The 15,671-nt window shown below is 35.8% G+C and overlaps 1 protein-coding gene across 3 annotated transcripts; it reads left to right on the top strand.

Annotated features, from left to right (window-relative positions):
- Positions 1 to 1,043: 1,043 nt before the first annotated feature.
- On the top strand, positions 1,044 to 8,552 carry LOC104903876 (mechanosensitive ion channel protein 6). Of its 3 annotated transcripts, XR_008967669.1 has the most exons (7): positions 1,044 to 3,586; positions 3,724 to 3,847; positions 4,468 to 4,761; positions 6,281 to 6,483; positions 6,605 to 7,691; positions 7,784 to 7,853; positions 8,084 to 8,552. XR_008967669.1 is itself a non-coding variant. In XM_057391970.1 (5 exons), exons 1-5 carry the CDS (start codon positions 1,239 to 1,241, stop codon positions 6,912 to 6,914), a joined length of 3,279 nt encoding a protein of 1,092 aa, XP_057247953.1. In that variant the 5' UTR covers positions 1,044 to 1,238; the 3' UTR covers positions 6,915 to 8,552. The 3 variants fall into 3 exon arrangements, 1 of the variants encoding a protein (XP_057247953.1); XR_008967668.1 differs by having other exon boundaries at positions 7,784 to 8,552; XM_057391970.1 differs by having other exon boundaries at positions 6,605 to 8,552.
- Positions 8,553 to 15,671: the final 7,119 nt, after the last annotated feature.

Consider the following 15,671-nt stretch of genomic DNA (forward strand, 5'->3'; position numbering starts at 1 on the left):
TTGGATCTTTTCTTGCCAAATTGTACACGGCATCTCTACAGTTATACACGAGTGTTTTTCTTCCTTGAAAAATTGTCAATGATAATGAGGGGCATAAAACACACATAAACCTCATATAGAATTACTCTTTCAAATGTAATGTAGCATGTCACGACTCACGAGTAATTCATCAGTATATGTATATATAGTAAATTTTATGCCTATTTTATCTAGCTTCTTCTCCACTCTAAAGAGAGTTACCATTAAAATAATTTCAGAAGTCATGACAACTGATCAAGTTGGGTTACATTAGCAAAACTGAAAAATTAATTGAATTTGTTGCTTTTATAACTAGGGTAAAGTGTCGATGTAATGATCCTATAGTACATGCTATACAATTTCAAACCATTAGGTAAGTAAAATGCTCCTCCAGTGAACAGTTTAACCACCAAAAATATTAACTTGTGTTAATTTATTTTTTAATAAGTATTTCCAATATTTTTGTGTTCATATAAGATTTACACAATCTCAAACTATTTTGTACGTCTTACCTTTATATCGAATAATGTAATAACCGATTATTAGGCCCGGGCGATAACTCGAGTTATTAATATTTTCATTTTAAAAGAATAACATCAATGTTGTATAGTTCATCGTCTAGAACTTTATTCTATTAACTTGAGGTCATGTGGTTGAATCTTATACTGAACATGTTTCTAATTTTTTTAACATATGTGGATGACATGATCAAACGAAACAACTAAAGGGACAGTGTCACGTAGCGCATAGACTTGTTAAGAATGCTTTTTAATATATTTGTATAGGTTATAATTATGAGTAATGAACTAATGATAACTATATTTCTCTTCATGTTATTAATTAGTTTACCAATCAATATTAATCATTTTATTTTAAGTACAAAAAGATTACAATTCAAGATTAATCATTAAGTTTATATCTAGATCTCATACCCTCATTAATTTTTTTTTTGCTTTTCTTTCATGAGAGCAATAAAAAGAAAAAGACCCCATTTTTTATTCTTTATTTATGTATTTATAACTCCACAATCACAAGCATCTCCCCAACCATAAATCTCCCAAAAACCCTATTAAAAACTCTAAAATCATCTTCATCCTCTTAAATCTCACCTTCTTATTCATCAAAAAAATAGCAAAAAAGACAACAACAACTCGCCTATCTGTCTTTTGAAGTTTCAACCCAAGTTTTGTTTATTATTTATAGAATTTTATTTTCTAAAAATGGATTTGTCCTTAAGAAAATCAATATCCTTACCTTTCAAACACCATAGTTGTCAAAAAATCCCTTCATTTTCCTCATCCTTCTTGGGAGAACACCACCCCATTCTCCCTCATCATCATCATCATCATCATCACCACCTCAACGACGACGGCGATGCTACCGGCCACCCCATGACCTCCAGTGGCCACCAAGTCATCGTTAATATTGATCCCTCAAACGACCTTCAAACCAAAACACCTCAAAATAATAATGGTAATATCACCTCCTTGTATAACAACAATAACAACAACAACAACAAGGAAGAAAAAGAGGAGAGCTTCTCCACCACCCCCACCACCTCCATGGACTTCTCTTTTAGAAGAACAATGGTGGACCCCACGTCGTCGTCGTCGTCGCCACCGTCCGAGTTAATTCTAGGTAAGTTCTTAGAGCATGAACAACAAAGGGTATCAGGAGATATGTCTCTAGATATTGATCATGTGGACGTACCACATCACCAATTAATAAACCCTAATGAAAATAATAACAATCATAATATTATCAACCATCATCATATTCGACGTCAAGGTTTATTACAAGGTCTTCCACCTTTACCACCAGATTGTATGTCAAGGCAAAGCTTAAGTCGTTGTCAAAGCGACGTACATAGTCCAGATGTTGCAAGTGCTAATACTAGATTGACTCATATTTTGAACACCCATAGTAATAGTCACAATAGTAATAATTACATGGATGGGTCAAGGGAGGCCCGGGTTTCTTTTCAAGAGTCATTTGATTCGGACCCGCATCGCGTCCATGATGTCCATGATGATGATGATGATGGTGATGATGATGATAGTGATGATGATGATGATGATGTATCCACCTCGAAGGCAAGTGATGTTCATCTACGTCATGATCATGTCCAAGATGAAGAACATGGAGGCTCAGCAAGGATAATGATGGGAGATCATGGAATGCATGTACATAGGAGGAAATCTAGAACCTCTAGTAATGCTAATTACAAGGATATGAACCATATTAGTAATAATAACTATGAGTTTTTTAGAGGAGATGATCATCATGCAGAAGTTGTAAGGTGTACCTCTAATAATTCTTCTTCAAGGAAAATGTTGAGTAGTGGTGTAACCATAAGTAAGACCAAGTCTAGGCTTATGGATCCTCCAGCAACTCCATTAGATCAACGTTCGACGTCGGGGATTATACCTAAATCAGGGCAGATCATGTCCAATAATACTAAATCAGGTATGCTTGGAAAATCGTCGAATACGCTTGATGAAGAAGAAGATGATCCTTTCTTGGAGGATGACTTTCCTGATGAGTTTAAGGCAGGACAAATTGGTACTTTAGTTGTTCTTGAATGGGTAAGCCTTGTTATACTCATAGGTTCTTTAGTTTGTAGCCTAATTATTCCTGTTTTGAGGCCTAAAACTATATGGAAGCTCAAATTATGGAAATGGGAAGTTTTTGGTCTTTCTTTAGTTTGTGGGAGACTAGTTTCTGGTTGGTGGATTAAACTTCTTGTGTTCTTCATTGAGAGAAATTTCTTACTTAGAAAGCGAGTTTTATATTTTGTTTATGGTTTAAAGAAGGCGGTACAAAATGTTATTTGGTTAGGGCTTGTTCTTTTAACTTGGCATTGTATCTTTAATAGACAAGTTCAAACAAATGAAAATAGTGAGCCTCTTAAGATTGTCACTAAACTCGTGGTTATAGGTGAAGTGGGTGCTGTTTTATGGTTATTAAAGACATTAATGGTTAAAGTTCTCGCATCGAGTTTTCATGTGAAGGCCTTCTTTGAAAGGATTCAAGAGTCATTGTTCAATCAATTTGTGATTGAGACACTTTCTGCACCTCCTTTGTTCGAGTTAAGAAGTACTCAAGAAGAAGAAGAGAGGGTAATAGATGAGGTACAAATGCTACAAAATGCAGGCCTCAATATTCCTCCTGAACTGAAAGCATCTGTCTTCTCAAGAACTAAAAGTGGTATAGCTTTGCAGCACTTGAATAGCCAAGGTAGTAAGACTCTTGGGGCGGCGGCCGCCTCGACGCCGCCCTTTAAAAGTCCCATAAGACAAAGTATAGGATATTCAGGGCCAATTGGTAAGAAATATCATGAGGAGGGGATCACTATTGATCGTTTGCATAAGCTAAATCAACAAAATGTGTCTGCATGGAATATGAAGAGACTAATAAGGATTGTGAGACATGGGTTTTTGACTACCTTGGATGAACATATAGAGAATACTAATGGTGAAGATGAGTCCGCCACACAAATTAGGAGTGAGGTTGAAGCCAAAGCTGCTGCAAGGAAAATTTTCCGCAATGTTGCAAAGCCACGGTCTAAGTAAGTACAATTATTACTTTCTTCTCCTTTCTGTTTTATTTGTTTTGGTTGTGTAGTTATTATATAGCTTAGTTTACATAGCCCTTAATTAAATTGATGACTAATGTTTTTGAGGTATATATGTTGATTAATATCAGGTACATTTATTTGAGTGACCTTATGCGATTTATGCAAGAAGATGAGGCTTTAAAGACCATGAGTCTGTTTGAAGGAGCTTCTGAAGCTGAGAGAATAAGCAAGTCATCCCTGAAGAATTGGGTGGTATGTTGAATTGTTTATCAATTTTTTTTCCTTATATATAAATGATTTATCTTATCGTTTTGATGAGTGTATATACCATCCCTCGTGATATTCCAATGTATAGTACATTAGTACATCAGTAATGCATAAGTTTTTAGGAATTTTTAACTACAATAATACAATTTTTTTGCCCGTTCTCTCGCAATAATACAAACTTTTGATTATTTTTTAATAATACAAACTTTACATCAAAATTCCTCCAGTAGATCAATTTGACTTGTAAACGGTAAAAATTGTCAAAAAAAATTACAAAATGATTCTCTTCTTTCTCCCTCGTCTTCCAACCCCCCACCCACCTGAACCACCTCAACTTGTTACCTCCTACAACAAGTTAACAATCGGTATTGCCCTACCGGAGGAATTTTGATCAAAAGTTTGTATTATTAAAAGATAATCAAAAATTTGTATTATTGCGAGAGAATGGGGAAAAGTTTGTATTATTCTTGTTAAAAAATCCTAAGTTTTAGGTGTTTGAATAAGTGTTTATCAAATGCTACATATCATATTACAATATATCATCATATATACATATATGCGTGATGCACTGATGCTTCATCCCTAAATCTAAAATGACTTGACAGGTGCATGCATTTCGGGAGCGAAGAGCACTTGCTTTAACTCTAAGTGACACAAAAACAGCAGTTAACAAGCTTCACAAGATTGTGGATGTTATAGTGAGCATAATCATGCTTTTGATTACGTGTATCGCTCTTAGCATCATAACCCCAAGGTCCGTCGTATTTTTAAGCTCTCAGGTCGTTGTTGTGGCATTTGTTTTTGGCAACACTTGCAAGAACGTCTTTGAATCCATCATCTTCTTGTTTGTTATCCATCCCTTCGACGTCGGTGATCGTTGTGAGATTGATGCAGTTCAGGTACAAACACTTCAAATCAACCTGCTAGATCCTTTTGTATTTCTTCTAAATTAAAAGTTATTAAGTTAAAAAAGGAACTTAATTCTATGTAACAAGTAGTTCGCGACATCTAAAAAAAGTATATGTAGCAATTAATAAAAAACGCATGGAGTATCTGTTGTTTATTTATCTTTCAATATACATCTTTACCATAATGATATTAGTATTATGGTGTGTTTATATGTATGCCTTGATTTCTCGGTGAAGATGAAGGAGAGAGCTCCCAAGCCTCACGCACAACAGCCCGGACGAGAGAAGCCGAGCCCGACCGAGAGGTGGCAGCCCGGGCGGGTTGTGCAGCAGCTAGGTGGGCATGGGCCGGGACAGCACGCGCGCTGGCCCGACCGGTTGTCCGCTATGTGGGCCGCGGGCCTGTCACGGTCAAGAAATTTTATTTCAAACCCGCACTGGCACGAGCCCGCCTAGCTAGATGGCCCGCGGGCCGAACGCTCCTTTCCTTTGTTTTTTTAGCCTAAAACTATCAAAAACTCAAAAAAACAACATAAAACACGGGCCAGCCCGCAGGAGGCACGAACCCGGCCCGTCGGCCTGGGCCGAGCCGTGGACAAAATCTAGAAATTTCAGTCCCGACACGGCCACCCACTCGCGGGCCTGACCCGGCCGCCATTTCCCCAAGCCCGCGGGCCGAGCCTGTGAACAAGCCCGGCCCGGCCTGCCATACCCAGGTCTAGGCGCATTGCTTCACTAACATTCTGCCTTCGAGGCAGATTTCTTTCGAAAAGCCTGCATCGGACGGGCGGCTATGGTGCCCGGGCGGGCAGCTTGCCCTGTTTCGGGATTTTGCGATTTAAATCTGGTTATCCGGATTTCTTTGTTTTGGGTTTCGGGTGTTTTTTTTTAAACTTTAGGAGGTCATATATAAGGCATCCTAAAGTCATTTAAAAACCTAAGATTCAAATTAGCCACAAAATATAACTCTCCCTCTCCTCTCTTTCTTTTTCTCCATTGTTCTCCATTAGAGAGGCTAAAGAAAACTCCAAGGTTCTTGCTTGTGGATGTAGGTCAAAGTTGACCGAACCACGTTAAATCTTTGTCTCACTTTATTGCTTATTTTTCTCATTTTAAAGTTTACAACTTTGCATTTATTGTTGAACTTGAACTTAACTAGCAAACCTACATCTTAGAAATTGCGTTTATTGCTAACATGGTCAAAATTCATACTCCCTCCGTCTCATAATATAGTGCCTACTTTATTTTTGGTGGTTCTAACTTTAAAATATTTGACCGAATATTCTCATTTGTATATATTAAAAAACATATTTATGTGGGATTTTGTTAGATTCGTCTCAATGTGTAGTTTCATAATATCAACTTTTTATATTTTTTATTAATACGGAATTGACGATATTAAAGGTCAAAGTTACGTCTTGGAGACCGCGTAAAAAAGAAACAAGCACTATATTATGAGACGGACGGAGTATAATTTTAAGTTCTAACCTTATTTTTGTCTTGTTTTCAGATGGTTGTGGAAGAGATGAACATTTTGACAACTGTTTTCTTAAGGTACGACAATCAGAAGATCATATACCCAAACTACATTCTCTTGTCAAAACCCATCCATAACTTCTACCGTAGCCCTGATATGGGAGATGCTGTCGAATTCTGCCTTCACCTTGCTACTCCTCCCGAAAAAATTGCTCTTATAAAACAAAGAATAACATGGTAAGCCAACATATACCTGCATTAAATTTCCTAATCACTTAACTCAATTTTATCTTCACATAGTTTACAAATAACTTGAGCTTAATTATATCTAATTTTTTTCGATGTACATTTCGTGTAGCTATATCGTAAACAAGAAGGAACATTGGTACCCAGATCCGATGATAGTATTGAAAGATGCAGAGAGTTTGTATATGTTGAGAATAGCAGTTTGGGTGACACATAGAATGAATTTCCAAGATATGGGAGAAAGATGGGTAAGACGTGCACATTTAGTAGAAGAATGTATTAAGATTTTTAGGGAACTAGACATTGAATATCGCACGTATCCGGTGAATGTTAATGGCATGCCACCAATGTGTTTCCCTCCTCCTACATGGGGTGCTGATCCTTACCTTGCTGAAGGCGCGAAAGAGGTGGTTCATAATTGAAGAAGTTACGTTGATAGCATTAGTTACAAGTTTTGGTTAGTTTTAACCTTTGAATTGATCAATGATTGTTGTGTAGAAGTAGCTAGAATAGTGGAAGGGATGGTTTTTGGACTTAATTTCTTGTTGTAACTAACTTTTGTCATTCCTTGAGTTTGTATAGTGATGTTGTTCAATTCCTTCTGTTTTTCTCCTCTTCTTTTTTGTGTTTACTGTTGTTTGGAGGCACTTGCATATTCTCTTGTTTGTAATTCTTCTATTTGGCAAACATATAGCGTACGTAGCTATTCTCTCTACACAAATTATCTACAAAGACTGCCTAACTTTAATATTAAAGTTAGACCAGTCCAGGCCCAATTCTAATAGAGAAGCCCAACTTGCGTCATTTAACCCAGCGACATTCTGTTATCCCCAACCCCAACCCAGCGACATTGACATTCTGTTACTAAAAAAAAATCCTTTCTCTTTCTCTCTCTTCCCCCTCCAAATTTCGTTCATCTCGCTCTTCGGATGCTCGTATAACTACAATTACATGAATATTATCATCAATTAATTCAAATTTTGAGAATTTTTTTTTTTCAGATCTTGAGAATTAGGTATTTCAATTAGCAAGCAAAGTAATTCTTCTGCAATTGTGAATTTGTTGTTGTCAATTAGGGTTTTATTTTGTTGCAGATTGATTCGTACGGGTAGAAATTCGCTGATTTATACACGCCAATTCTTTTCTAATGAATTGTGAAAGAAGAATTGAATTGAAATCGGTGAGCCGACGGTGTCGAGGTTTGTTCTTTCAAATTTTCGCGCTGAATATCTTATTCGATTGTTTTCTGAGGTGATTTCCCATTCACATTCTTTTAATCTTTGTTAATTAGGTTTTTTTTGATATTATGCTGATGCTGTTTATTTCACCCTCGAGGATGGTGTTCCTCAGCAAGATTCAAGGTTACAATTTTATTTTTTTATTAGTTTAGGATTTAATTGTGATTAATTGCTGATAATTCCAGTGAATTTGTGTGCATAAGGTTTTTTAGTAATGGTTTATTGGTGTTCAAAGGAAATCAATTCAAAATCAGATTATTGATATTATGAGATTCTTATCTGCATAAAACTCTCTAATTGAACACAAGATGCAGCATATAAGATTATTGATATTATGATTCCTTTCTTATCAGGAGATGTGATGAAAATGAACAGGTAAGGAAGATTGTGGAGAATGGCTATAAGCGTGATCTCGGTGCTGTTGAGGCTTTGTTTGCTAACCTTGATGTTGCTGATTTACAATCTTATTCCATAGATCCCACTACATCAAGCGCTTCTACAGTCACCGTTTTGATCCTCATCAGTGCAAACCTAAGGGAAGAAGTGTGAGGCCCAAATTAGGGCTTGAGAAAAGTCGAGGCGGTAAAGCTGTTGTTGCTTCTAATGCACCAAAGGAGTTTGGTTCTTACACTCTCCTGCTAGATTGTTGTAGTTTCTTGGAAGATTATAGTGGTCACAAAATGATTTATGTTGGTGACAGAATGGTTTTTGTGGGTCAGTTATTAATTTTTTGACATTGAGGAATCCACACATGTAATCAGATTGACATTTTTGTTAGTGATTATGGTAAATGAAATATATTTTTTCTTTCCATTTCTTAAATATTTTGTAAATATAGTAAAGTGGTCACCAATTAGTTTAAATTAGGTACCAAATGAATTAATATTAGCCTTCTGTTTTGTAATTTTTTATAGTAGTCCCATAAGGGATTAAACTAGTCACCAATTGGCATATTATGGTCTCTTATTGAAGTACCTATTTTATTGGAGTCAACTTTAAATTAACCCCTAAATGGAGTTAAATTAGTATTTTGATGACTTAAAGTACTTATTTTACTCATTTATTTATTTTTCCAATAATTAGGTCCAATATAATTGTAAAAATTAAAGTATTCAGCAAGTGAAAAATAGGTGACTAATTTAAACAAGCATTCAATGGACATTAAATGGATTAAAGTACAACTTACTGATTAACATTAGTAGTCACTAATTGACATATCATAGTCTCTAGTTAACATATAACAGTCACTTAATAAAATACAACGAACTTACAGATTAACATAAGTTGGAATTACAACATGACTTACTGATTAACAGACACTTGAGTATCAAAACAAAAATACTTGATTACACATTCAGCAAAATAACTAACCAGATGTAATTGTCCTTTTTGGTAATAACTAAGTAATCATCGCATAAGCATGCAAACTAAGTAATTGACACAAAACGGTTCAAACTACTTTTTTTGGAGACGATCTTGTTTCTAGTCTTCATTCCTTCACAGAGGGGTTTTGCTTCGTTGGAGACTGTTTTTCTTTGTTGGAGATGGTTTCTTCTTCGTTGGAGATTTTTTTTTCCAGAACTACAGGGAATGCAATGTCTTGGCGTCTTTTTGATTTTCTGTAATACGCTGGATTAGGGTCAGCTGCTTGTGTCTGTTGTGGTAGCTGCAGGGGTATGTCGTTGAGCCCAAGTATACCCAAGTCAAACGAGGGCATGTTTGCAGTAAACACAAAATTAGGAATATGGAATAATTGAATTAAACTAATCACAAATCAACCTAAACTGGTTACTAAATGAATTAAAGTAGTTACAAATACACTAATACTAGCTAATTCAATTGATTTCTTTCCTTTAGTATACTTTAAATTGTTTGAACATAAAACAATGATACTTAGAAAACAAAATAGGAACTTGGCTAGAATAATAATATGCAAAGTGATGGAATGAAACTTATCACAAATCAACCTAAACTGGTTACTAAATGACTAAAAGTGGTTATTAATAACTGAATAGTAATATTCAATCTAGAATAATTAATTCAGCTCCCATGTGCATTTTAATTGTCAAGTAGTGCACAAGCTAGTCAGCAGTGGGCAACATGAAGTTTGAGGATGTTGTTCTTGCCATTAAGATGCAGCATGAAGTACAATAATTTTGATGTTTTGCAATAGTACATTTGTTACTCAACAATTATATGTCAAATGCTCCAGTAAGCAATTCATATGAACATTTGCAATTTTCCACTCCCCAACTACATCATCTACTGTATTTCCACAACAATTAAGTTACACATTGATGGAAATAAACAAACAAGAAAGATAATTTGAGAGATTGAAGAATCTAAGATACAAACTGAATTTGAGAGATTGAAGAATCTAAGATACAAATTGAATTTAAGCTGATTTTCCACCAAATTAAGCTGAATTTAAGTTCAAATTTTACTCTATAAGTGATTCTCCACCAAACAAAACCCTAAGTTTGCTCAAATTTAACACACATATGCAAATTATTAAAGAATCTAAGCAACAAACTGAATTTAGATAAAAAATCAACTCGAAATTGCTTACTAAACTTTTCGAAACAATTATCCAACTGAATTTTGGGTGTTCTTCAACAAACAACAAAGAGATTGAAATTTCTCTGAAATTTGGAGCGTTTTTGAGCCTTTTTTGGGCGATTTTTGGGCAAAAACCCAGCTGAAATTTGGGTGTTCTTCAACAAACAACAAAGAGAATGAAATTTGGTGAGTTTTCGAGTGTTTATGAGCAATTTTTGGGCAAAAACCAATCTGAAATGAAGAGAGTGAGGAGAGAGAATAGAGAGCTTGCAGTTTGAGGTTTTGAAACGCATCAATGGCGTTTACAGTTTCATTTATTTTTGTTTTTGGTTGGTTTTATGGATTGTAAGCTAGTGGGCGCTATGGGTAAATGGTATTGGGCCTGGGCCTGCCTAATTATAACTTATAATTAGGCGGTCTCTTGCAAGACGAACTGTTCTCTCTAAGTTTTGAGTAGTTCTTGAAAAACTCCAAATCTTTAATTTTGGTACATGGAGTCAGGGATAGTTATGTTAGGTTTGTTGGGGGGGGAGATAATCGTCCACACTGATTTTTGAGCGGTTCATTTCTAAGGCAGTGACTTTTTTTCCAAGACACAATTTGTTTTGATTGTTCGAATTTTTATATTTTAATTTATGTAGTTATGTTCCCTATATTATTGTCAAACCCATCATATTTCGACCAAGAGCTTATCATTTATAACTACAAAATCAAATATAAAATTTTTAATAAGTGATATAGCCTATTGGTTTCGGACCGTTTATAGTATACTTTACCCATTCATGTTAAAAAATGTTCAAATCCCTTATAAGATTACATAATTTTTAGTTCAGCCAACTAAAAAAATATTTATAAATAGTTTTTCGACTAAATAGCTACATGATTTTTTTTATACCAAATTGAAATTAACTTGTTTATAGATAGCCAACATCGAGACAGAGGTGGTAGCTCAATGGAGTACCACCCCGAATTCCAAGGCATTGCCCAGGGTTCGAATCCTCATCCCAACAATATGTTGGGGCATTTACTTCTAGAAAGTTTAGTGTTAACGTTTTATTTTAATACCGCAAGTGTACGGTGTCGTAGCACATACGGGTCGAACTCAAGGAGGTGCAAGATTAACCACTACTTGATTTTAGATTATAAAATAGTTACACAATCCAGAAATGAGGAATAATCTATAAACTAAAAGCTAAACTAATGATAAAATATGACAAACTATATGAATATGATAATTAAAGCACTAAGATTAAGCATCACCACTAATATGAATTGCTCAAACCATAACTCACATCCCAGTTATTCAATTATAGCTTAGGCGAGATTGACATTCCCTTATGACTCAGTAATAAAGCACAGCTGCAAACCGGAACTAAATACTCGGTCATTCCTCAATACGTAGAGCTCACTTTCGTGATAGCAAAAAGTCTAATTAACATGCATGTCTCCTATTTTCATGGCTTACACACATAATTAGAAGCAGTAAGAACCAATATCAAATAATTTCCAATTCTAATAATTCTCACCTATTTTCATGGGAGAATTCAAATCAATAACAAGATTATCTAAATTAAGACCCAACTTTCATTGATGAACTCAATTAATCAAATAACAATTAGCATCGAACAAATATTCCTAATTCCAACTCCAGCTTTCGTTGATAATATAAAACTAGGGCTAAATCAAGATGCAAAATTGACAATAACAACAATCTTGTCAAACCCTAAACATATAATTTAATAACATAGGAATTAGAGAAGAATTTACATGATCAATCCATACTAGGGCTCAACTCAATATTAGATAAAAAGACTACTCACTAATCATGGCAAAAAGAGTAATAAACATAATGAAAAACATAATTAAAATAATAATAAAGAGAAGATGAGAGAATAAAACTTGGTTGAATTGAAGATGAATATGAAAGCTTGAATCTTGAATCTCCAAAGTAGCAATAGGAAATAAACTAGGGCATAAAACTAGAGAGTAGAGGTGATCATGGGCCGGGCCGCGGCCAAAAAAATTTCCTCATTGGTCGGGCCGGGCCTAAATTCGGGCCGAATTTTTGTGTCCAAAGCCCGCTATTTCAGGCCTAAATTTGCAGGCTTTTGCGGGTCAAAAAATAGACTAAAAAGTCGTTTTTGGCTTGCCCAAAGCCAAAAAAATACGGGCGGGCCGAAAAACCCGGCCCAAAAGCGGGCCGGACCAAAATGATCACCTCTAGTAGAGAGGAAAATAACGTGATATTGAAAAATGAGTAATAGATGTCCTATTCTAATTAGAAAACCTCTAATATAGAGTTCTAACTCCTAAAACTACTAGGGAACTAAATTACAAGATAAGGAAGCCAAATAAATCATTAAAGTGAAAGTATTGTATCAATCAGACCGTCTGACACAATACATTTGGTCGGACCAGAGCTTAAGAGAAAGAAATTAATGGCAGCAACTCACGAGTCATGACCACTCCTTTCTCTCCTCCAAACCGATTGCCACTCCAACGTACATCCTCTTCTCAGCCTGCTCCCTGCCGACTCCGACGTCTCCCACCGCAAATCTTCGTTCGAATTGTGGGGCTTGGCACCCCATGTTTGCATCATTAATTTTCTTTGTGGTTTACTGTCATATGAAGCACGAACTTGCCACACCTATTTATATCATATGCGTAGGAGAATTCAAAGAGGTTAACAAGATAATTAATTACTGATGAGTAAAGATTAGTTTCTTTTGTTTATTGTTTGAGTTGAATGTTTTCAGTTGGTTTTATTTTTCTTTCATTTAGTCGAATTTTTCTTTTCAGTTAGTCGAATTATTCTTTCAGTTCGTTGGTCTATTCTTTCAGTTGGTTGGTTTATCGTCCTTTCAGTTGGTTATTTTATTCTTTCAGTTGGTTCCTTTATTCTTTCCGTTGGTTCCTTTATTCTTTCAGTTGGTTGTGGGTCAGGCTGGTCCGATCACTTCCATTGTGTCAGACGAGTCTGACACAATACCTTCTCTGTATTAAATGGCCAAAATCATTAAAATCGCGTGCGCGTAAGAAGTTTCTGACAGACTGGGCCAACTTTCGAAACCCATATCTCTCAAAATACAACTCGCCTTGGGCCGTGTGACCTATCGTTGGAAAGCTATTCTAGCCTACTTTCCAATGCCGCTAGAATCAACCCAATATCAGAATCGATTCAGAAGTTATGGATGAAAGAGTGAACATGACTCGATTTCCATAATTCTATCAATGAATTCCAACTCCAATTTAGCTCCAACTTGCACTCAAATACATCCATAATGATCCTTATCAAGGTAGCTTGCTTCTAATTGCTCCTAAATACTCAAGCTTGTCCAGTAATGCTCCAATTATGTTATCGGTACCTGAATTCATCAAAGAATACCAAAAACGCACAAGAGGAGTAATATTTCGCAAACTAAGTAAAAGCGTGCAATTATGATTTACAATGCACCTAAATGCTCCTAGAATGCAACCTAAATGCAACTAAAACCTATATAAAAATACGACACATCATTTAGCCTTGTACCCAACCTCTGAACTGGTGTGCCCTGCAGGCTAGTAGCATAGCAAGGGTCAGTCTGCGAACCAATTATCTTTCCTAATTGAAAAAAAGATAGCCTATAATATTACAATCTCAAACAACGAATAGTAATAAGCAATACTAATAGCGAGTCAAACAAGCCAAGTGAACCAACTAGTACACACATTTAACACATAAATTTTCATGGGAGAATTCAAATCAATAACAAGATTATCTAAATTAAATGGCCAAAATCATTAAAATCGCGTGCGCGTAAGATCGAAGTTTTTGGCAGACTAGGCCAACTTTCGAAGCCCATATCTCTCAAAATACAACTCGCCTTGGGTCGTGTGACCTATCGTTGGAAAGCTCTTCTAGCCTACTTTCCAATGCCGCTAGAATCAACCCAATATCAGAATCGAGTCAGAAGTTATGGATGAAAGATTGAGCATGACTCGATTTCCATAATTCTATTAATGAATTCCAACTCCAATTTAGCTCCAACTTGCACTCAAATACATCCAAAATGATCCTTATCAAGGTAGCTTGCTTCCAATTGCTCCTAAATACTCAAGCTTGTCCAATAATGTTCCAATTATGTTCTCTGTTCTCGGTACCTGAAATTCATCAAAAAATACCAAAAACGTACAAGAGGAGTAATATTTCGCAAACTAAGTAGAAGCATGCAATTATGAACTACAATGCACCTAAATGCTCCTAGAATGCAACCTAAATGCTCCTAGAATGCAACCTAAATGCAACTAAAACCTATATAAAAATCTGACACATCATTTAGCCTTGTACCCAACCTCTGAACTGGTGTGCCCTGCAGGCTAGTAGCCTAGCAAGGGTCGGTTTGCGGACCAATTATCTTTCCTAATCGAAAAAATAGATAGCCTATAATATTACAATCTCAAACAAAGAATAGTAATAAGCAATACTAATAGCGAGTCAAACAAGCCAAGTGAACCAACTAGTACACACATTTAACACAATACCTTCTCTGTATTAAATGGCCAAAATCATTAAAATCGCGTGCGCGTAAGAAGTTTCTGACAGACTGGGCCAACTTTCGAAACCCATATCTCTCAAAATACAACTCGCCTTGGGCCGTGTGACCTATCGTTGGAAAGCTATTCTAGCCTACTTTCCAATGCCGCTAGAATCAACCCAATATCAGAATCGATTCAGAAGTTATGGATGAAAGAGTGAACATGACTCGATTTCCATAATTCTATCAATGAATTCCAACTCCAATTTAGCTCCAACTTGCACTCAAATACATCCATAATGATCCTTATCAAGGTAGCTTGCTTCTAATTGCTCCTAAATACTCAAGCTTGTCCAGTAATGCTCCAATTATGTTATCGGTACCTGAATTCATCAAAGAATACCAAAAACGCACAAGAGGAGTAATATTTCGCAAACTAAGTAAAAGCGTGCAATTATGATTTACAATGCACCTAAATGCTCCTAGAATGCAACCTAAATGCAACTAAAACCTATATAAAAATACGACACATCATTTAGCCTTGTACCCAACCTCTGAACTGGTGTGCCCTGCAGGCTAGTAGCATAGCAAGGGTCAGTCTGCGAACCAATTATCTTTCCTAATTGAAAAAAAGATAGCCTATAATATTACAATCTCAAACAACGAATAGTAATAAGCAATACTAATAGCGAGTCAAACAAGCCAAGTGAACCAACTAGTACACACATTTAACACATAAATTTTCATGGGAGAATTCAAATCAATAACAAGATTATCTAAATTAAATGGCCAAAATCATTAAAATCGCGTGCGCGTAAGATCGAAGTTTTTGGCAGACTAGGCCAACTTTCGAAGCCCATATCTCTCA

This window comes from Beta vulgaris, chromosome 9, assembly GCF_026745355.1.
Source record: "Beta vulgaris subsp. vulgaris cultivar EL10 chromosome 9, EL10.2, whole genome shotgun sequence".
Taxonomy (NCBI): Eukaryota; Viridiplantae; Streptophyta; class Magnoliopsida; order Caryophyllales; family Amaranthaceae; genus Beta; species Beta vulgaris.

Bases quoted from the DNA above. Each gene is read 5' to 3' on its own strand.
- LOC104903876 (XM_057391970.1), top strand. From the start codon at position 1,239: ATGGATTTGTCCTTAAGAAAATCAATATCCTTACCTTTCAAACACCAT. The intron at 3,587-3,723 runs GTAAGTACAATT...GATTAATATCAG, and splicing joins GTTGCAAAGCCACGGTCTAA to GTACATTTATTTGAGTGACC. The intron at 4,762-6,280 runs GTACAAACACTT...TCTTGTTTTCAG, and splicing joins GTGAGATTGATGCAGTTCAG to ATGGTTGTGGAAGAGATGAA.